We start from the raw sequence: 21646 nt of genomic DNA, 5'->3' as shown, positions 1-21646 counted from the left end.
TAATACACGTATGAAGTTATTCAAAAAAGATGAATGTATAATATATTGGCTGCTTGCTTGCCGCCTCGTTTGTATCTACGCATGCGTGTGAAATGATGTTCGGAAGGTTAGTCTCCATATTGATCGACAAACCGCAAAATGATGGCTCGAATTCAAACTCTGTTTGCCATGGTCTTATATTGTGAGAATTAGTCAGACAAAGTTGAGAAACACAGTAGTGTATTTCATTCAACTTACTGATTATTCTCAACAGGCTTGCGGAGTTTAAGTCGTATTCTCAACGGTTGCCATACTCGTCTTTCCTTACAAGTGCTCATAACTTTATGATTACTTTTCTTTATAATTTGCGAGCAATAATCCCGAGACATACACGAGAATGTCAACACATCTGATCGCATGAGTAAATTCTTAAGTCATATTAAAAAGGGATGAGAACTTAAGATGACGTATCGTTGAATGATAACCTCGTATATTTTGACTCATCACCATACATCGTTCGTTATTCTCTTGAAACACGTTGAAACACTGACTACATCAAACAGGATGAAATCGACACGTTACATCGCCATTTTTATATCGTTTGGAGTTTGTTTATGTATTTTGGGAACAGGTCTCATCATTGCTGGAGCGATCTCCTTCAAGAAATGCGAAAACGACGACGTAGAAAATGGTCGCACCACAACTGAGCCTCGGACTGATCCAGCAACTGAAGGACCACAAATACCTCAGTCACAGAGTGGACGATGTGATGCGAGTATCGAATCATTGCGCATTGACCTCTACGAAACTCTGGAATACGTAATGGACGAGTATTATTCATTGTATCCAAATAGGGTGATTTGGCACATGCTTGCTGAAGGCGATGATCTCAAGGCTTTTCGCCCGTACAATTGTTCGCCAGCCGCTCTGAAGTACAGAACCGATAGATCAAAAGAACTGTACAACGATGTCTTGAAATTGCGAAATGAAACCAAAGAAGCCAACCTCAAACCACGAGAATTGAAATCCTTGATTCAACTGTTGCACTTCTTGAAGAGTGGTTTTGGTCAACCATATGGAGAGAATTATTATGCTGGTAAGTACAGTTTATAATATCGTTTATCGATTGATACTTTGAGAAATTGTAAAAATTAGAAAAGAAATTATGTTTAGCAAAGAAATTATGTGAAATTACTGGACCAATTTAGTTCTTTACACAATATGTGTTGCTTTCGAGTCTCGATGATCTAAGACCAATCAATTCTCTCCCCACGATGATTGACAAAGATGGAAATGATCATCTAAAACAAGTCAAAAGTTTCAAACGGTGTAACTTTTTGAATTACTGCAACCATTGAAACATCTTAAAAGTCTTTTATTTTGGTCATGAGTTAATTAGACTTCATACGTAGATTTAAAAAGTCTTCCTCTCGTGGTAATCCATTTTTATCTCTAAATTACATAATCACCAAAATGTAATTATCAAAGGTTCTAAAAATAAATGGCCTCGAAAATTTATCACTTTCGTTTAATTGGAATTAATCGTGGTCATATTTATCGCACGCATCGCGTTTTCTCGCGTTCAACTGGAGCAACATCAGGCGTATGTTAATCGATTGTCCTTGGATTTTGGTAAACCGATCATGTACTAGTCAGAATAATCAGCTTTCCATGACCTCGCATACATTAAGAAGATTAAGTAAAATAAACAAGCAAGCTTCTTGCCTATTTAGTTCAGTTTATTTCTAAAGTAAAATCTTCTGCATTTCGAAGAGTTCCTTTCGACAAAATTCGTTTACAGATACATTACCATAGTAATGAATTCCACGTAATCAGGGGCTGTTATCCGAAATATTGTGAAAAAATAAACTTGACATTCCTCACAAGCAATCCGGAATCTAAACATGTTTTTCTCCTCGAGGCTTATTCAAAATAAACAATCGTTGTTGAATAAGAATACAGTTTAAAAGCTTATTCCTAATAACGACAGCGGCCATCCTCAAAGTATAAACAGAGCCGGATTAGATTGCTTAACTTGCTAAAATACTAATAAATATCAATTATAGATGTAGGGAATTTTCTTTTGTTTCTCTTAGGTAGACATTCAACACGCTATAGTCAGTTTGGCTGACACACCAGATTCTTAGTGATTACCTTCTATATATCTCTTATCGATCTTCTCGTCTTGGTGTTTTTTTGCCGGGAAAAAAAGCTAAATCTTTGTAGAGTTAGCCTGTGCAAATTCCTCATGATAAAACAATGTGTATCAAGTTACCCTGGCGTTTGAGGCGAGCATGTTCATTCGACAAAAACCAAATATAATAAATCATTTAGATGGATCTAAATTTGGTACACAAGTTTACGCCATGACTCAGTTGCTATGTACAAGAAGCAAAATGGCAAACCTTTTGTGATATTTTAAAAATTAAAATGGTTCTCTTCTGCGCCTTAAAACAGCTTTGGCCACCAAGTATTCTAGAACCTGCCTGTGTGTGCCAAAGAAATTATTTTGCCAGCTATAACTTATTAGTGTCTTGTGAAGATCACAGGAGATCATTTGCAATAAACCGGACATCATTAACAAAAATAAATAAAAGTTGATTTTAAAACATAGCGGGTGTTCGGATATTCTCCAGGACAACGCAGATTATGCTAATGCTTTCGCACAATTTGTAGACGATTAAAAAGGATCGAGGTGAAATAATAATATCAAGTCTCAACCAGTACATACAAACATGCATTATGTGTGTCAGATATGAAGATATCCATAGCAATCATTGAAATAAAGATGTACATTGTTGGATGATGTCTGACCTATTCGGATATGGGATCAAGTGAAGACAATATCATTAATTAAAGTTTGATTGAAATCGATTGTCAAAGATTCTCAAGTTCACTACCATATGACACTCAGATTTGCAACTGTTGCTAAAATGCATCACAATTTTCAACACTTTACTAAGTGAAGGGTCATGAGGCATAGCACACGTGCAGCCAATGATGAAGAAATTATTTTTTATTATTAGCAACAAACGTAGACAACAAATTAACCAAAGAATGATAAGAATCTCGTTCATCTGAGGAATGTTTGATAAGTGTTTCACCAACAAGACTTAGCAGAAGTTCTGAGAGAGATTTAGTACATGGTTTGTGCAGAAGAAGAAGTTCTATTCTATTCAAGACTTGTTTTGATAAATACAAGCACTAGAATACAAATACGAACACCACTAAAACCTTTGCTTATCTTTCACGTTTCATTATTCAACCACTTGTGATATGTTGTGGTTTAAGGGCATCAAAAGAAAAAAAAGTGTTGATTTGCTAACATGTTCAAAGACGTCAACTATGCTCTTCACGCTGACGTCTTAGAAGGAAAACAACCCTTTTTGGTCTCGAGTGATGTGTTTTGGAGTAAGCCTCTTGCATTTAGCTCTTTTTTATATGTCCCTGCCTTATAATCCGACTTAATTAACCGGTAAAAGTATGCGACAGCTTTGCAAAGGCGTGGTTCTACGAGCTTGTATTGTCTTCCTGTGACTCGCGTGCCCGCAGGGTACATATGACCGGTGAATACATTAAATTTTTCTTCATATTTTATGAATGCATCACTGAATGAACTATATTTTTAGCATATTGTTATTTTCGTTATACACATCATCTATAATAAGATACTCAGTGAATTGACAGCCAATGTCGAACGAAACATGATAATTCGATAGGACCGTCAAGGACCATTATTTCATGTCAGCAAATATGGTGATGTGTGAACTATGTTGAAGTATTTGTGAAAAACTCGTAATAAACCACCCAATCTGAACCCCAAATTCCAACAAAATATTCGAAATAAAATGAATTTCAAAACACAATGTAACGTTACGCGTTTGTAGTTCATAAGTTAAGACAAGTTGACGCAAACAAACACTTTACTAACCTTTCTATTGTTGAACACGCCGAGGAACACGCCGTCGAACGTGATTTCAAGATGAATCTTCCGAGCGATTAATTTTCCTCACATTTAAAGAACCAACGGTTAACTTCATATCCAGAAGTCAGAACAAATCTATTTGCTTAGTTTTACTTTTATATTCTGGTGTTTTAGCCAGAAATCCCAGTCAAAACTTTTGAGCCAATAAACTTCGCTATGTCGACGAAGGTAGTAGACGAAGTGAATAAATTTACATAGTTGAACAAATAAAATATTATTACATGCACAATTAAGATTTTTAGGTAGGTTTTACAAGGTCCCAAGGTACGAGAAGAGTTTGTAGACTAGCTGAACGAATAAACAAACTCCTTTATCACACTGGTCCTTTGTTTTCATTGTCTGGTCTTTTGTTTGGGTTTTGTTTGGTTTATTCCTGAGAGCTCTTACGATGATTTGACGTGCTCATTGAACTAATCTTCTAGCCCTGTGAGTGCTGGAGAGATCATATTCTTAAAAACCCCGAAGGGTGTTTTCATCATGAATGATTCCAGTAACCCGAGATTTAACAAGGCGGGAGATACTTTTGAGGTATTGAAATGAGTCTACCTCCTGGCAATAGTCTGGCCGTCTCGATGATAGCATGTATTTGGTTTCATTGAGAAACGAGACTTGTCATAACTAAGTTTAAAAAGATAACCCCACTTATTATACTCTTACAAAAAGTGCAAAATATTCGTCCCTCAGTACGTGTTCGAGGTATTTTCTTCACATTCAGATTAATATATAGTTGGTGTAATTTCGGGCGTTTTTTTAAAGGTGATTGGATGATGGGTCCAAGTCGTTTCTGTACTGAATCCATTTGCAAGATTGGGGATGATTTGTATTACCATTTTAATACAAAGGCTTGGTCATGGCAGCCGAGCAGATACGAGGACCTCGTTTACATTATAGAGCAACTGCGTGCTCACAAACCTTTGATTGAACAATATATATCCAACATGAAATACGGAATAGCAGCAGGAATGCTACGGTCAGTGGAGCAGTGTGATGTTGGATACTATTCCTTGCTCAATAAGTTCCAAAAAGTTTCAACTTTGGGCAAGAGAGGTTAGTATTTCCATATTGAATACACAAACAAGTATAGAGAATAGAGTGTCAAAAAAGAAAGAATGCACGATAGGTTCCATCAGTTCTAAACACTCGAAGAACCTTCATTTTTCCCGTGTTTTACAGACGAAAATTTTCATTAGGCGTCATTTATTTGAACTCAATAGCTGTGGTAAAAACAGAGCCAAATTATTCGTGCGATTGATAGTCGTATTCATACCAATTGCTCACAAAACTTGACAATGTCTTTTAGGAATACTGCAAGAAAAGTTTACCAAAGATCTTCGTAGGGCGACATATTATAAATCTCTAAATCAAGACGACAGACAAAAGTGGTTTAAAAACTTTGGTGAAGAAATAGAAGATACTGTAAACGCTACATTAGTCGAGTACTTTGGGAGACCTTTGGTTGAGCTGTTCCATTTTTTAAAACACGAATATCGAGTATATTGTGTGAATAGCAGCGTATCGAGCGGTCTGGCTAACTTGCCTTTGAAATATATTTACATCAACGGTAGCAAGACATCAAACAAAACCTTGCAAAAACTACCATTTAGTGAAAAGCTAGATGGGAAGAAATCATACGAAAGTACGTTGTATTATTTCACCACGTCTGAAGATATCACTCCTGAACAAATCCATGAACTGGGTAAACAGAAATTGAAAATACTTTATCGTGAAGCTGTAAAGCTGGCTGAGAACATGACAGGCAGATTTGACCAGGAAGCCATGAAAAATTTCAAGAATATTTTAGATGATAGATCAAGTTTTTTCAACGACGCACGTTTTCCCAACAACGAATCAAATGAATTCGCATTCTCAAAATGTACGAGCTTGAAAAAAGCCAAAATCTACTGTCCGCAGCGATACGAGGCTTTCAAAAAATGGTCAGCATTTGTAAGAGGTAAAAGAAACTATATTTTAGAGTTAATGATATTACTCTTCTGTAGTCGTTACTAAGCAAAGGTTATATTAATCCTTACTGTAGAAATCTTGAGTTTTCTGGAACCAAAGACGATCGATATGTTCCACTTTACTGACGAGAAACGAACAACCCCGAATTGCCCTCTAAAGGTTGTGCCAAATTTCAACCCGAAGATAGCATCGCATAGTTTTGTGCTTGCTGGGCATTCCTGCGAGTACCCATGTCGGTATAGATTACCATTCTTCATGGATAACCTGGGACCGAAATACAACGCGTTCTCTGTGGCTGGTCATGAAGGAAGGCCTGGGCACCACACACAGGTACAAAATACAATCATTTTCACGCTAACAACATCACTGATTTCCATTCAACAAAATGACTGTTAGGATCTGATTGGAGAGGAAAGCTTTTGCCCGGTTCTAAGGATGATTTCCTCCGGTGGAAATCTGCTTTGGAAACGGAGGTATTTCAAACTCGCGAAGCCCCTGCCTCAGCATTTCTGCAACAAAAAATTCACATCTAGAATTATATTTTGCTATAACTCTGACACAACTACTCTTAGTCTGCTGTAAGGAGTTTTTATAGATGCATCAGAAGTTTATATAGATGCATATCAGAATATCCGAATCACGCCATTACATTTGTTCCAGCTTCAAGGAAATGCAGAGAATTTTAATGATGATTGTCAAGATGTAATATCCTGGCTTAACTCTGCTGTGCACTACCCATCGTTTTCTGAAGGATGGGCTCTGTACGCAGAATATCCTCTGCTTGCTTTGGAAACAGACACCTACGAAAATAATGCACTACAAAAATACGGCATGTTAAAGTGGCAGATATGGAGAGCCATTAGGTTGATTGTAGATACGGGCTTGCATTACACAGGTAAAACTGGTTATAATTTTTTTGACTGAGATGAATGAATGAGTTTCCATCTGTATATTTTCATGTTTCAAAGGAATGAAAAGGCAGAAAGCTCTTAAATACTTCGCTGAATTTGCGTGGGACAGATCGGATAAAGCAACCAAAGACGTGACGAGGTATCAGAGTAACCCTGGCCAGGCAGTTACATATATGATTGGACAGTTGGAGATAATGAACTTACGCAATCTCACAAAACAAAAATTGGAAGAAGCAGGGAAAACGTTTAGTGAAAAAGACTTTCACTTTCAGGTAAGCTAATTCAATGTTTCAAGACCTGTTCAGTCACGCTCGTTCATTGTAGTTCCTGATGAGCCATTGAACCTAAATCATTCACCATGTTTGAACTGAAGTTCCTTCGTGAATGAGCCGCTTCCTGAAAACCTTCAAGTCCAGGTTTTCTAGACAAACGTCCATCCTATTTCTCAACACAGGTGTTAAGTCAAGGAACGAGTCCGATGGAATACCTTAAGATACATATCCATAAATACATCGATTGTGTTGTAAAGGACTCTAGTAATTGCGATGAGTTAGCAACTGGTATCAAAGAAAAAATATTCCTCAGAAGAAGATACGTTCAAAAGAAGTTATATCCAGTTCTGAATTATAGAGATCAACTTGAACAATTTGATTAGTATTCGCTTAACAAGATTGATGTAATATATATCAAAAAAATTGATTATCATCTATGCAAACTGATGACTTTGAAACACACAAGACAGTTCAAAAATTGATTGAGAAAAATTTAATTTTATGATTGGTTTAAAATTCTATTTATTTATCAACATTACAATGATGTAATCGATAGTATAACCATTTGATTTTACAATAGATTCACTGTATGTATACCTTGTCTCTCTTTCTCGCTAAAACTAGCAGGTTTATTGCTTGTTGTTTGATGATGATTAACAGCTTGCATTTACTCGCTGGATGCAAAGTTATACGTGGAATTAATTTGAATAAAAGTAAATTACAGAAGCTGAACGACAGCATTGGCCGTAGCTATTTTTCAGCGTGTGTATTTGATTGCAAAATAATAGCACTTGCTCGAATGCACCTTTAAATTTGTTTGAAAAATCGAAATCTTTTCATGGTAAATATCGTGTTGGCGTGAAATAAATAAAACTGAAAGGTTAGACACTAAAGGCGATATTTTTCATGCTTTTCTTCCAGCAAACCCCGCAGAATCGCGTTGTAGTTAGAGTGTCATAATTTGATCTTAAGTTAATGACGTCATATGTAATCGATGTAAATGATTGGCTGCTCGTTGACTGATGTTAAGGGGGGCATACACCGCTTGTAAACCTGGTTCATCCATCAATGCTAAACCACATGCCCCAAAGTACGAGTGAAGTGCATCTGAAAACAAAAAAGCAAACCTGAAGACCTTGCTGGACAAAAAAACAAGAAAATACTTCTTGAACAGTGGTTTCAGTCGTCTGAAGCCTGTGAAGTAAACTCAAGTAAACATACCTGGGTGACCATCAGGCCATTTACTAAATCCCCCCACAGCTTGGGCCTGAGTTGACATTAAAAACTCTCGATTGCTCTTGCTGTTCACGAAATTATAACAGCCTAAAAGCTGGGTTGTTGACATGAAATATTAGATATAATAATTAAGTGCAGTTCACCAGTAGTGATATTACTGTAAAAAGCAGCTTACCTTCAAAGAAGCACCGACCCAGAAGGAGTAGCAAGTATCTACAGGTTTATTAGGACGACCGTGGAAGCCTGATTTTTGTCGAAATATGCACCATTTTTTAATCTTATCCAACTGGTCAGGAGAGAAAGCTGTTTCTAGACGACCCATCAAAACTAATGCAGCCAAAGCACAATATGAAGAACCACCTAATGTATTGAATATCAAAGAGGTTAGATATACATTTGTGGTAATCATAAACAGGTGAATCAGTGGAATACCTACCAACAGCCTCCAAAAAAGGACCTTGCGCAAATCCATGTTCGTATGCCTGAAAATTATTTTGAAGACCATTATTTCAACCAACAAAAATGTAGCATCTTAATGGTGAATGATATGGAGTTGAACAGTCTGTATCTAGGAGATAATTCTTTACAAGGAATTCCCAATGTGAAGATATTCTTACCAAACTATCCTGAATGTATTTCACAGCTCCATCAGCATCAACTCCACTCCAATCATTCAACATGTAACTGATGCTGCATGCACAGAAAATGAACCTCATGTCATTTTCACTACCGTCTGCTGTTGCACAGAAACTAAAAGCAAACAATTTGATTATTTTTAACCACTTTAACAGCAGTCAAATCATCTTCAACATAAAGTACCCGAAAAGAGGATTTATATTTAGTTATAATCCACTTTAAGTATGTATTTGCTAGTAATACCTGCCGTCATTAAGTTGCAAATGTTTCAGACTTTCAACAACAGATTTCTTATCAACTCTTGACAAATCATCTCCTAATATTAGCAGGCTCGCTAGAGCAACATAAGTCATAGCTATATGACCACTATCAAATGGACTCTCAAAGTCTTCGTATCCCTAGAGCGATGAAAAATATCCAATTTTTAACCAGTTTAGACATTCGAGTTTAAACAACAATGAACTATGAATACATACCTTTAGATGTAGTGTTGACGACCCTTTAAATCCACAATTGTTCACATTTCCTCCTGGGTGAGATAAGGTCTCAAAAAGACAAGGTAATTGCAATAACTGGAGTAATGTAATAGAGTTATTCCGATTCATACTAACCTTTTCCCGAGAGAATTTGAAGAGAATATATCCAGTCAATGTAATTTGATTTATCATCCGCAATTACATCCAATGCATTCAAAATGTCCAGGCCAGAAATTGCAAAGAAAGCAATGGTCAATCTAGATGAACATTGAGAGCGTTCTACCAGTTAATGGGTTGGAAAAACTAGTGTATGGTTGATCTACTCGATCGTGTATCCAGATAAACCCGAACATTTTACTATCAAAGTGAAAAAATGTTCATTTAAATGATTTAATACATAAATTTTAAATTTCACCTCGTTGTATCCAGTGAGGAATATGAAGATGGAAGCACATTTAAACATCTTATAAAGAACTTCACATGCTTTGCATGGAGGAAATCTTCTTTGATCTCGACACAAGGTTTTTCATCTGTCATATTTCTCGTTATTTTCTCCATGCAATAAATTTGGAAACTTCTGACAAGACCACCATGTTGAATTAAGTCATTTCAATGTACACACTACACAATCGCTACATGAAGTAATCAATATTTCAAGACCACTGACGTATGGTTTCCATAGAAACGCCAGGTAAACAATATGGCCGTCAAAACCTTCGAAAATCGAAGATGTAAATAATTGTCTTTTTTTGCTGTAAAATGTGCATTTGAAGGATGAATTTTTTGCGTAGAGGTTCCAGGAAGAGTCTGGTTAAAGAAGTACATATTACATCGGCCGCAAACACTGAAAGCAAACGGTATAAATTGAAAATTATGAATAGTTTTGTATTGTTCGATTCATCACATTATTAAATAATTGTGAGTTTATTTCTAGAGTGCTGAACGATGGTGATATGTGTCAATTGAACCTTCACCAACCTGAACCAACCCTACAATGTGATAATATCGATTATTTGAAAGAATGCTTGAAGGTTTCATATATTTGCTATATTTTTAAACAATATTTTCAATGTTCTATACTTAAACCTTTCCTAACAATTCTTAATTAATATTTTCATTAGAAAGCAGAAAAAGAACTTCAAAGATCAAAGGCAGAAAATGAGAGACTGGAGAACGCTAGGATTTCAATAAATGACAGCGCTGAATACTTCGAGAGAATGGTAAGCTCAAAACATATTCTGTATATGGATATCCTAATATTTTTTATATATAAAATGCCTGTTGTTTTAGTGTAATGAAAAAGAAGCAGAAATCTTGTCACTTGCAACAGAGAATGAAGTTCTTAAACTTCGAAATAACGATCTGGAAACAGAGCAACGCAGTGAATCACACAAGGCAAAAACGCAGGTATATTATTTGCAGGAAAGTTGCTTTTTATACAGTACCATTTACACGTAACGTTGATTAAATTTTAAAAATGTTTCCAGCATATGGCAAGCGTAGAGGAAGAACTGAATCGTGTTGGCGAAGAGTCAAGAATGAAAGTAAGTGAATTGTGCCCGTCAGTTTCATGAACGTTTTCAACATCAACCTGAGAAAGTCACAAGGATCGTGGATAATTTATTTGACTTACTGTTAAGATACGACAGTTACAGAAGAAAATACGCAGGCTTCAAGAAACCCACGCAAAATCCAAGCAAGATTATGCATTAAAAGTGTTCGCATTAAAAGACGAAAACAGGAAGTTGATGGAAACGAACGAAGCCTTAGAAGGTACCTTTTGAAATTATGCAATAGAATTTGCCTCTGGTGTTACTTCTGAGGTGAAATTACAATCAGATAACTGCATAGTACTTGCGAGAATTACCGTCAATCAACAGAGTCTAAATGCAATAAAACACGTTGGTACAATCGCGCAGAAATAACCAGTTGGACTCTATGTATTCACTGGTCTTGTAAATATTTTTTCAGATCGTTTACGGCTTCAGGCAGGAGGAAACTCGGACGAAAATAGTGGCGAAACAAGACCAAATGATAGCGATGAGGATAACCCATGCACTCCACGTAATCAACTAGTTATTCAACTATCCCAGCAGGTCACAACACTGCACGTTGAGAACCAAGAATTGAGACAAGAACTTGAAAAAACAAAGCAATTGCTTCAAAAACTACAACCAAAAGAACGAAGGATTAGGACTAGATCCAGAACGACACACGAACGACAACAGCTGTGTGTAAACATGACGGGTTTAGATGTGGGCAGCTCACAATCAAAAGTGGAATTACGTGGATGAAATAAACGCTGTTTTGCGAAATGTAGAATGAATATTTGCAGAAATTATGTTGATATTGCTAAGAATTTGTATGAATAGAAAAAATATATTTTTGCCAGAGTTTTTTAAATAGATCAATTTGATTGGCTAACAGAGCCAGTTCTAGCATTTGATTGGCTGAAATAAAATAACTCCAATAAATCATTATAAATGGACTGGTAAAAAAAGCAAGATGGCGGACAGCGAGGCGATAGTTTTGGGTGAAGGCATTTTTAACCTATCTAGTCCTCCAAAACCAACCAGGGTTATCCAGATTGAAAGCACAACGACACCACAACGTGCAGAATTGGTTCAAAACACTTCAAGTCTGCCTGCGCTTGCTGGCGAGGTCGCTGTCGCACAGAAAAGTCAAGTTTTGAGACTCGAAAAAAGAATTGAGTTTTTAGAAAAACTTCAGGTGATTGGAAATATATTGCCAGGTTTTCTAAAAAAAGCAAATAAAAATACCATGTTACGTTTGTTTTTTATTCATATAGGCTGAACATCGCGAAGGTATGTAGAAGAAAAATGTTTTTTGTAACGAAAAATACAACAAATGAAAATAACTCGAGAAACTATGTTATAGTTTTACGTTGGAGAGCTGCAGCAGAAAAACACGTACAAACAGTTCTACGAAAGTCAAACTTACTTCAAGATGATATCGATGCCTGCCAGAGAAATTGCGAAGGCTTACAAAGAGACATCAACACTTTAGTTTGCAGAACAGAAAAGCTAAAAGGAGAAATCTCCCGCGAAGAGAGCGATTCAGGAAAAGAAAAATGGTCTGTCTTTCTTTTTAACGGTCGAAAATTGTTGCAGAAAACTGCGACAATTCACTAGTAACATTTAAGTAAAATAATTATCAATTTTCACAGCATAATCTGTCTTCCTACTTTTATGTAGTAACTATGCAATATATGAAGAGAAAATGTCGAGATTTAAGCATCTCTCTGAGTTGGCTGAGAGCACCGAGGCTTTGAATGTCAACATAACAAACACGATGAAACATTATGAGATGTTAAATATAGAAAGTAGGTATTAAACGAGAGCTCTAAACTTCGAGTAATATCGTGGCTAGATATATTATATCTCTTTCAAGTCTTTCATATATGTTTTTGAAGGAAAACATCTACATGAATCCAATGATATTCCACGATTTTTGTCTGGGGAAACGAAGGAGATTTTGATGGCAGAGATATTCACACTGGATGAATCAATAAGTGAAATGAAAGATTATTTGAAAGGAAGATTTCAGGTAGGTTTGTTGAAATGATTTTTGCTGATGAGATTTGGCTAATTAATAGCGTTATGTGTCTCTTGCTGAAGATCTCAGATGAGAAGGAAAGACAGGGAAAATTAAGGAAAGATGTCGAACAATTGCAGGTATTGCTTTGAATATCACAGTAGTCAAGTATGAAAACTGTGTTAGCTCAGAAAAAGGTTGATTTTCGTTGCAGAAGAAGAATCAGGCTCAATTGATGTGGACGAGAAAACAGTTACAGGAGACGATCGCAAGAAATAAACAATGGAACGAGGAGACGTCACAAAAAGAGAAAGAAATCCAAGAAATACGAAGAAAAATTGAGGAACATTGAAAAACATAGATAAATATATTGTTATTCTTGTAAAAACAGAGCTTGATCAGATCTCATAGTAATATATTTGTACAGAATTGAGTTGTATCTTAAAATATATTATCGACGTTTTTCTGAGTTGTGTTTGCATGTAAGCGGGAGTAGCACCCACTGTGGCTTGAGAGTTCAACACATACGAGTTCTAAATCTCCAATCAAAATCTACCATCACAGTTATACTAAACGCCACCAAATCGTGGTTAATGCCATGTGCCATCCAAAGGTTTTGGATTAAAATGAAGTAGTCTGCCATCACACCAAGCATACGAAGTTACGATCGTTTTTTCATTCTTAACTTCATCACTTCTCTTCATCGTCTCCTTCGACAAGCGATCAACAAGTGAATCAATATCGTCTTGCTCTAGTTTTTCTGATTTCCTCGACCAAGGCTCGTTGATATCAGATCTACGTTGCTTTGTAGAACTGGACGATTGCCGAGTTCGTTCATCACCAACTCTCGTCCTCTCTTTAACAGCGCTTAACCTGTTCACAACTTCATCAATTTCCTCTTGAGATAGCCTTTGATGGCCAAGGTTTAAATTGCGTGGTGGATATTTCACGTAATCGAAGGCAATCCACGACATTGCGACGATTTTATGATGGCGAAATTTGTTTTGACTGTCGTCGAATGTAATACTATATTTTATATGCACATCGTCAGTGATATATCATGATAATCTGGCAAAGGTCAACCCGTCAAGATGTTGGCATCATTTGCATATTTCCATAAAACGATTACATGCAATGTTGTTATTTTTGGAGGGATAAACTTAAAGTTAAGTGCTGAATTTGTGTATAATATTTCTCATTTCTCATAATCTGCTGCATCACTAAAGGTGATAATTTTGATGGATGAAAAAAACACGATATAGATCTCGCATTGTTTGAATATTTGCCGGCATTAAAAAAGAGTAAACATACGTTAAAAAACCTGCCCTGGAATGTGAAGTCCCATGCGCGTATGCGATTGTATATCAAATACTCCCACTTGTTCCTATAAGGTCAGTGCACTATAAACTATAGCTGTGCAACCTCGACTTCGTATATACAAATATCTACAATATATTACACCTACAATGAATGTTTAAATCTGCCCACCATCAATTCTTTTCTCTAACACGACAAGATTTTCAACAATTTCTATGAAAAACTGTGCCAAAGATGTCGCAAAGGATCCCTAAATGAAATGGAGAGAGGTGTTTATCATATTCTTATAAACAAAATTTCGTCCAGCTATAAGAGGTAGATTGACTTGATTCAGGGCCATGGTAGTGCATGCAGAGAGAAAGAGCTTTCTTCTTGTGTGGTCAATTATTGTAGTGACCATTGCATGCATTAACTTAAAATAACGATGATGGCTATAACTCACCTCATTTGAAAGTATTTCTTCAACGTGTGTTCTCCATTCGTGTATTTGATCCTGCACTAGACTGTCTTCATTCTAAAATAAAGACAAGCAGTTGAATGCCAACCTCAATAGTTTTTTTTTAATTCAAAACTGTACATATTTGCAAATACAAAACAAGACAAGTACCTCATGTACACTGACATCAAGAAACTCATTGATATCTAATTTAGACATGTTAAGAATCGAACTGGCAAGCTCGCATGCTTGAACCATAGACGCTGTTTGTTTCTCGTCTTCGAATTTCTGAAAGTTTATCTGCTTTATTTCCGATCTCTTGTTTTTTACTCGGTCAGTAAGTTTGTGTGTTAACGTCTAAAGATGAATAAACAGAAGCTATAAGAATATTTGTTGTTTTTCTTTCTTTATAATCACTGGTATACGTGCCGTTATAGAACCCCATCAAAGAGCTGACCAAACGTACCCTAACAAAGATTTGAAATTCACCAAGTTTTCGCCTTGATTCATTGAGGCGCTGCTCAATAGCACCAAGTGTAACTTGACTCTGATTGGCCAGATTATGTAACTGTGTCTTTGCCGCCTCCTCCATTTCATTTACCGCCATTTCTGCCTCGTGACGTAATGCCTGAGCCCGCGTCAGCAGCTTCGCCTTTCTCTTGATTTCCTCTTGACTTTGTGAATAAAGTTTGTCGATCTCTTTCTTTTCCTTTATTTCAGTTTCCAGGCGACTTTTCAAGAAATCCATCTAGCAGAGGAATCGTAATAACACCTCAGTCAGAACTACATCAGAGTAAAAAGATTTAATGACAAACTTCATCACCTGATTTTTTCGTTGATTTTCATTCTCGGTCATTTGACGATTCCTTTCCTCCGCCTTTTGCTACAAAAATGTTTGAGACACTTTGTTGACATTTAAGTTGAAAGTTGACAACCAGAATTTCTATGTATTTTTCTTACCAAACCTTCCTGAGTTGTCTCAAGATTCGAGAGAGTTGCTTTCAATCTTGATCGCATTTCATCGACAAACACTTTCTTCTGGTTCAAAATATGCTCGTTTCTGGAATTCCTACGAGGAGGTAAACAATATGAACTTATTTCAGCGCTATTTACATACTGCATGTATTGTATAATGGATTAAAATGAAGAAGCTTAACAGAGCAAAGCTTAACAGAGCAAAGGAAAGGCAAGCGTATGTAACGACGTGTACATGAAGTAAAATCTTTGCTCATAAAGTTCTGTATCATATTCACAGTACTTTTCTTGAAGCGACTTCAATTTTTCTTGTAGTTCCTCGTTCGTTTTTCTCGCTGACTTGAGCTCGTGGGACAGGCGAGAACACTCGTTGGCAGACAGCTGCAAAACAGCAAAAAATGCAATTATGTACCACCATAGACTGTATCAGAGGTTCTGAAAGAAGCTTATCTCATTCGTGGTGGGCGAAATCTTAATTTGTGGTTTCTAGTATAAAGCGCCGTCCACAACAACAACGTGAGAAACAAACCTTCAGTCTATCCTCAAGATGTTTCTCAGTTGGATAAGATGGTATTTTATAATCTTTAGAAGCCTTCAGCAACGTTTGATTCTGGCGATGACTGTCATCCAACTCTTTGCTCAAACGCTGTCAGAAAGCAAGAAACATCATTGAAATTACAAGAACTTCGTCTGGTCTGCTATCGCAAGCGGGAAACATTTTATACCTCCACTGTCTGTCTGGAAACTTTTGCTCTTTGTTGAGATAAGTTCAAATCATGCTGTAGCTTTTCATTTGAAAACTTTTGTTCAGTCAGGGATTTTGCAAGAGAATCTTTTGCCGATTTTAATGCAGCCACTTGTTGCGTGAGGCTCAAAACTCTCTGTCGCATACTTTTAGACTCTCTGTGTGCCGGACTTTTCGTCCTCATGCGAGATCTCTTTGCCGGCGTTTCAAATGCCGATCGGGCACTTTGGTCACGAGGATCCAGCATCTCGTCGCCATCCTTGGTAATACTCTCGTCATGAGTCGCCGAGAGGTCGCTAACTCTCGTCGTAGGATCGCCATGTGACGTAGGCTCGACAGAATTACTCAACTCGGCAAATGTTCTGATAGGCGATGTTTGAGCATCGCGATGGTTGTGTTGAAAAGAAGAGTTGTCTTGAATTAGTTTTTTCGTAGTTTTGTGTTGTTGATGTTTGAATGAAGAATCAGTTTGTGTCTGGTAAAGGAATCATAACAATGAATATCACGGGCTTGTGTTATTATCCACGAAGGAAGAGCATTGAAATAAAACTCGAAGATCTTGCTTACCTGTTTTTCAAATTGTATTGATTTCTTTCGTCCAACCGCTGAAGTTGTTTTTTCCTGTAGCAAAACCTTTCTTTCGTCGTTTTCCTTTCTTTTCTTTCTTTCACTTTTCATAATTTTCAATTCCTTCTTGTATTTCGCTATTTCCCCAGCTAATCGCTCCACTAACAGCTCTTGTTCTCTGAAGGAAAAAGGCATCAAGGTTAAAATAAACACCCTGAACCTGTGATCTCTCGGGTGAGTAATCTATCAAACAAACCCCAGCTCAGGTAAGACCCAAAACATTTTTGCGAATTCATTATATTTTACTTTTACTGCAATATGATCAAAAAGTTTCAATACCCAAGTCTTTTCGTCAGCGATTCATTGTCATCATTAGCGCCACTCCAATTCTTCCTCAAACTCTCAATCTTAAACAAAAACAAGGTCAGAGGAAGACGCTGGAGTGATCTGCAGACACCAAAGATTCAGAAGTTCACAAATAAACCGAATCTAACCTGAAACTTGAGTTCATTCTTGTCATTCTTCAATTGTTCACTTGTTTTCTTTAATTCCTCAGTTTCATGAACATTATTCGCTCTGATCTGCTCCACTAGTCCTTGTAGATAATAACATATTTAGATTGAACAATATACCGAACACGGCAAGTTGTCAGGAAGCAGCTACATGTACTTATAATATCCTAACCCTATCCCAAAAAGTACCGGGTTATACCTCGTTTCTCGTCTTCAAGGCACATGCGCAGTTCCTGGATCGTTGTGACATCATTAGCATGTTCAACGCGTCTAGAGTCGATCTCTTCCATAATCGAGTCGCTGAAATTTTTGAAAAAATTATTTTTACATGAACAACAGTGTTTACAATGCGAGGACACGAGCCTTCACATCTATGAGTGGGGTACCTAGAGTTGATAAACGTTTGAAAATCACAAATGGTGTGATGATAACTAACCGTTCATTACGAAGAGTCTCGTATTCGGTCTTAAAATGCTGCAGTTCATTCCAAACCGAATCGCTGTTTTCGTTTTGCAAGGAACGAGGCGAGGCTCGAGGAATCGACGTATCCTCGACATGATTTTGTGCTTCGTTGTCGCTTAAAAAAATGAAAAAGTTGAGAGAAAAGTACACACACGAAATCACCAGCTTCAAGGCAAGATTTCCCTCAGAATACAGTAGCTGCAGTCGATTCGTCTCAGAAAGAGTGATTATGGACGACTGTTTACCTGGAAATTTCGAAGGTCTTCAACTGCTTGAGAACAATTTTATGTTCATGCTGAAGATTCTTGTAGCGTAGTAAACGGTTTGAATGAGCCGCGTTGAGAGAATCCAGTTCGTTTTGCTGGAAAAACAAGCAGAAAAAAGTTCTTAATAACACAATCCGCTGCAACACACGTTTTATGATAATTCAATGGCTTTATTTGTGCCATTTCATAGAGTTGCAATTCGTTTTGCTCCTTAAACCTGTACCTTAAACTCCAGAACTTTTTGAAGATCAAAAATCTTCTGCTCCGCTGACTGAATCTTTCTTTCCAGAGTTCCTGACGGAGAATTTCCCTGGACAAAAGAATTACTTACAATTCAATGATGAAGATTAGATTCGGCGAGCAAGAACATATGAACTACAATATCTTACGGTTTGTTCATTATCTTTGGCAACCAAAGTCTTTTCAAGAGATGAGATACGTCTGAAAAACGAAATAACAATAGAAAATTCAAATGATTGCATTATATCGGCGTATTAGCGAAATGCAATTCGATGGAAATTTGTGAATATGATTTATAAATGCTGTACCGGTTCTTTTCTTGTGTCTTTTCCAACAACACGTTATTGTGATCTTTAACTGTCTGCAATTCGTCTTTGAGAGTGATACACTCTTCACATTCCTGTTAAATATTGATTTAAGCTTACAGTTTGGGTCATTGTATCGCTTAGCGCCTTTTATTTATGTTCCTTCAACAAGATTCGTAATCTAACTTGGATAACAAACCTGCAATTTTGACTGCTCAATATCCGCTTGCAAAGATTCCCGTAGTTTGATTGAATCTTTTAGTTGCTAAATATGAGTTCACAACAAACAGAGTTGAGTGAATAAACTTCAATTGAATTATTTTGAATTCTGTTTATTACCTCTTTAAGGTCAATAACCTCAGACTTGAATTTCTCTTCTTGCGCTTTGATTACTACAAAAAGATCAAATTGACAATGTTATTTGTTTTTGTTTTTAGTCAACATACTTTTTACTCAAAACTTCTCACACCAGTTATCTATACCTGTCTGTGTTTGATCCTGCAAGGATTGCAGATTTTGTATCAAAGTGGATTGCTCCTTTGCATAAATTCCACACTGTTCATGAACTAATTTCAACTCACTCATTTCTTGCCTGCACAAGAGTTAAAGTTTATTTAATTAAATGTTGGTTAAATTTAGAAACTTCAGTGAAAAGAAACGTCTACCTTAATGCCTGTATCATATTATCTTTTTCACCCAGGAGATCTTTATGCTCTTGATTCAAACTGGAGTGCTGTTGTAGCTGCTGTTCTCTGAGTCGTAACGTCGTCATTCCATCCTGGTGCTGCAACATGAGACATTGGAAACTTATTTCTTTGAATGTGATCTTACCTGGGCTCTCCTTTTGGAGAACATGTAAACATTGTTGACCTGGTTGATAAAGAATGAATTTTGCATTACAGTATGTAACCTCAATCAGGACAACTATGGTACCTTCAGGTTCATTCCTGGATATACAGGGACCAAAAACTAACCTCTTGTTTTAGGCTTTTCAACTGTTCTTGAAGACCCTAAATTAAAAGTACCTTAAATTAAATGTCATTACATAAAATTAATGCAAAGAAATAGTTGTCCACCTTGTTATAAGGTCCAAGCTGTTCAACAGCCTCTTTACTCACATTTAGTTGGTTTTTCAGATCTTCATTCTCTTCAGCCATATCTGCATTTACAATTTTCTCTTCATTCAATTTATCCAGTCTGCGTTCCAAATCTTTGACAACATCATTAAGTTCTACAAAAGAGTAAATCATTCCAGTTAGTTGAGTCATTTGGAAACAGCTGCTATCAAAGCTGACAATATACCTTTATCTCTCTTTATCAACAACAATACCTTGTCTTTCTTATCAACATCATCAATTTTTGTTTTGTAAGTATTTTTATCATTTTCTAGTTCCATTTGTCTTGCACGGACCTAGAAAATTGTTGAATTATCAGATAATATTTCATAAAATTTCACCAGATCTGATACACAAGATATAACCAACCACTTCAGATAAATAGCCATTTTCCTCAACCAGTGACCTTATATTCTCTTCATATTTAGTTTTCATGGATTCCATGTTTTCCTGTAGTTCAGCCTTGTCAATAAGAAGATCATGTAGCCTAAAGTGGAAACAGTTCCCATTAAACAACCTTGGATTAAGTAATGGCATTAATGCATCCAGGTCTCTCAGAGCTGGAAGTACCTACCTAAGACTATAGCCTTGAAGATCATCTTCTTTAACTTTCAGATCATCAAAAAGTACTATTTTATCCTATATTTCAGGGAACAACATTCATTATATATGAGATCATTGAGGTGAATGGTAAAATAAACTAAAATAAGCTGGCTTACTCTTTCCAACTGTTGTATTTGTAGATCTTTTGTTTCAAGAATCTTAAGGACTTTTTCATCTCTAACTTCAGTCTTCTCTTTTTCTCTAAATAGTGTTTAATATCAGCTCCAAAATTGATGTCCAGACTTTTTTATCTTCCTAGCCTCATCCTCATTCAACACTTTGCCCCCAATTCTTTTCCTTTCCCACTCCTATTCCCCCCCACCCACTTATAATCTCCCCCCTCCTACCCAATTATTTGTGACATGTACAATGATATTGAAGGATGATTACCTTGCCATAACAAGGCTCACAACAGATGAAAGATCAGGTTTTTCTGTCTGTAATTTCTTCCACAAAGACCATACAAAATTCTTTTCCTCCTGAAAATGACAAAACAGAAACATGACACTTGTGAATGACCAACAATCCTCTGACACAGCGTCTCCAACTCTCCAAGTTTTGCAACTTCTTTAAACACCCATTTATGAATCAATGAATACCCACAACTCACCAAACACTTGGACAAATTCTCTGACAAAACTTGATTTTCTCTGACAAGAGCATTCACATCTAATCCTAAACAAGTTTACACCACAATTAGCAAGGGTTTTTTATACTAGTATTTCTGTTTCATGGTGTTTTGTTTTGCAAAACTACTCAATATCTATCGTACCTGCTGTATTCCTCTCCTCCATTATGTTCTTCAGATGTGACAGTATTAGTATAGATGTCAAATGTCCAGCAAATAAAAGGCAACGAAGATAACAGACAGCAAGTGAGCAACACACGTGTTGGAAATACGCTTAACTTAAAACAAAATCAATCATCAGCGCTTCCGATCACAAAAAGAATAGAAACTAGCCAAACTTGGAAGTTCATTTCTAAAGTATGATCAAAATTGCGCACACCGTCGCGAAATACATCCTCTCCAAACGAACGTAACGGAATTATCGATGTTTCGTCTGCCATCTTGGATGGAAACACTGAACTGA

At 36.6% G+C, this 21646-nt stretch overlaps 5 protein-coding genes across 6 annotated transcripts; 2 read left to right on the top strand and 3 right to left on the bottom strand.

The window, feature by feature from the left end:
- Positions 1-297: 297 nt before the first annotated feature.
- LOC114533864 lies at positions 298-7602 on the top strand. Its single transcript, XM_028555484.1, has 7 exons — positions 298-1075; positions 4721-5011; positions 5265-5915; positions 6000-6256; positions 6587-6821; positions 6895-7109; positions 7292-7602. The coding sequence occupies exons 1-7, from the start codon at positions 457-459 to the stop codon at positions 7490-7492; spliced, it is 2469 nt and encodes an 822-aa protein (XP_028411285.1). The 5' UTR covers positions 298-456; the 3' UTR covers positions 7493-7602.
- A 75-nt stretch (positions 7603-7677) lies between these two features.
- Positions 7678-10061, bottom strand: LOC114533866 (geranylgeranyl transferase type-1 subunit beta-like). The gene is made up of 9 exons (XM_028555486.1): positions 9873-10061; positions 9593-9714; positions 9458-9510; positions 9225-9379; positions 8963-9095; positions 8782-8827; positions 8521-8705; positions 8331-8439; positions 7678-8216 (listed from the first exon to the last, which is right to left on the bottom strand). Exons 1-9 carry the CDS (start codon positions 10013-10015, stop codon positions 8077-8079), a joined length of 1086 nt encoding a protein of 361 aa, XP_028411287.1. The 5' UTR covers positions 10016-10061; the 3' UTR covers positions 7678-8076.
- Positions 10062-10156: 95 nt separating this feature from the next.
- On the top strand, positions 10157-11868 carry LOC114533927 (X-linked retinitis pigmentosa GTPase regulator-interacting protein 1-like). The gene is made up of 6 exons (XM_028555558.1): positions 10157-10314; positions 10392-10488; positions 10579-10677; positions 10748-11001; positions 11098-11230; positions 11429-11868. The coding sequence occupies exons 4-6, from the start codon at positions 10948-10950 to the stop codon at positions 11749-11751; spliced, it is 510 nt and encodes a 169-aa protein (XP_028411359.1). The 5' UTR covers positions 10157-10314; positions 10392-10488; positions 10579-10677; positions 10748-10947; the 3' UTR covers positions 11752-11868.
- A 1990-nt stretch (positions 11869-13858) lies between these two features.
- On the bottom strand, positions 13859-20248 carry LOC114533925 (centlein-like). 2 transcript variants are annotated; one of them, XM_028555554.1, is made up of 26 exons: positions 20168-20248; positions 19956-20068; positions 19812-19847; positions 19503-19621; positions 19320-19429; positions 19177-19229; positions 19037-19102; positions 18841-18932; positions 18682-18733; positions 18516-18602; positions 18272-18387; positions 18001-18141; positions 17764-17864; positions 17547-17647; positions 17392-17459; positions 17053-17230; positions 16466-16960; positions 16270-16386; positions 16024-16121; positions 15726-15834; positions 15589-15648; positions 15232-15513; positions 14937-15122; positions 14772-14843; positions 14501-14579; positions 13859-14038 (listed from the first exon to the last, which is right to left on the bottom strand). In XM_028555554.1, the coding sequence occupies exons 2-26, from the start codon at positions 19992-19994 to the stop codon at positions 13959-13961; spliced, it is 2937 nt and encodes a 978-aa protein (XP_028411355.1). In that variant the 5' UTR covers positions 19995-20068; positions 20168-20248; the 3' UTR covers positions 13859-13958. The 2 variants fall into 2 exon arrangements, with proteins under 2 accessions (XP_028411355.1, XP_028411357.1); XM_028555556.1 differs by having other exon boundaries at positions 13949-14038; positions 14478-14579.
- Positions 20021-21624, bottom strand: LOC114533826 (centlein-like). The gene is made up of 8 exons (XM_028555433.1): positions 21328-21624; positions 21166-21230; positions 20946-21034; positions 20654-20756; positions 20527-20591; positions 20322-20439; positions 20168-20248; positions 20021-20068 (listed from the first exon to the last, which is right to left on the bottom strand). The coding sequence occupies exons 1-8, from the start codon at positions 21347-21349 to the stop codon at positions 20021-20023; spliced, it is 591 nt and encodes a 196-aa protein (XP_028411234.1). The 5' UTR covers positions 21350-21624.
- Between the last annotated feature and the right edge of the window lie 22 nt (positions 21625-21646).

The sequence above is a fragment of the Dendronephthya gigantea genome, unplaced genomic scaffold (genome assembly GCF_004324835.1).
Source record: "Dendronephthya gigantea isolate DGI-Jeju-01 unplaced genomic scaffold, DenGig_1.0 000095F, whole genome shotgun sequence".
NCBI lineage: Eukaryota > Metazoa > Cnidaria > Anthozoa > Malacalcyonacea > Nephtheidae > Dendronephthya > Dendronephthya gigantea.
Note: the sequence above shows the minus strand (reverse complement) of the source record. Positions and strands in the feature narration are given on the sequence as shown.

Excerpts from the sequence above, each read along its gene's own strand:
- LOC114533864 (XM_028555484.1), top strand. The coding sequence starts at position 457 with ATGATAACCTCGTATATTTTGACTCATCACCATACATCGTTCGTTATT. Across the intron at positions 5,916-5,999 it reads ATGGTCAGCATTTGTAAGAG|AAATCTTGAGTTTTCTGGAA; the intron begins GTAAAAGAAACT and ends TCCTTACTGTAG. Across the intron at positions 6,257-6,586 it reads GGCCTGGGCACCACACACAG|CTTCAAGGAAATGCAGAGAA; the intron begins GTACAAAATACA and ends CATTTGTTCCAG.
- LOC114533866 (XM_028555486.1), bottom strand. The coding sequence starts at position 10,015 with ATGGAGAAAATAACGAGAAATATGACAGATGAAAAACCTTGTGTCGAG. Across the intron at positions 8,828-8,962 it reads AATACATTCAGGATAGTTTG|GCATACGAACATGGATTTGC; the intron begins GTAAGAATATCT and ends AATAATTTTCAG. Across the intron at positions 8,706-8,781 it reads TCCTTTTTTGGAGGCTGTTG|GTGGTTCTTCATATTGTGCT; the intron begins GTAGGTATTCCA and ends TCAATACATTAG.
- LOC114533927 (XM_028555558.1), top strand. The coding sequence starts at position 10,948 with ATGGCAAGCGTAGAGGAAGAACTGAATCGTGTTGGCGAAGAGTCAAGA. Across the intron at positions 11,002-11,097 it reads GCGAAGAGTCAAGAATGAAA|ATACGACAGTTACAGAAGAA; the intron begins GTAAGTGAATTG and ends CTTACTGTTAAG. Across the intron at positions 11,231-11,428 it reads AACGAACGAAGCCTTAGAAG|ATCGTTTACGGCTTCAGGCA; the intron begins GTACCTTTTGAA and ends ATATTTTTTCAG.
- LOC114533925 (XM_028555554.1), bottom strand. The coding sequence starts at position 19,994 with ATGGCTGAAGAGAATGAAGATCTGAAAAACCAACTAAAT. Across the intron at positions 18,933-19,036 it reads TTGAGCAGTCAAAATTGCAG|GAATGTGAAGAGTGTATCAC; the intron begins GTTTGTTATCCA and ends AATATTTAACAG. Across the intron at positions 17,460-17,546 it reads AGAATGAACTCAAGTTTCAG|ATTGAGAGTTTGAGGAAGAA; the intron begins GTTAGATTCGGT and ends TTTTTGTTTAAG.
- LOC114533826 (XM_028555433.1), bottom strand. The coding sequence starts at position 21,349 with ATGGAGGAGAGGAATACAGCAG. Across the intron at positions 20,592-20,653 it reads GAGTAAGCCAGCTTATTTTA|GATAAAATAGTACTTTTTGA; the intron begins GTTTATTTTACC and ends CCTGAAATATAG. Across the intron at positions 20,440-20,526 it reads CTTCAAGGCTATAGTCTTAG|GCTACATGATCTTCTTATTG; the intron begins GTAGGTACTTCC and ends TTTCCACTTTAG.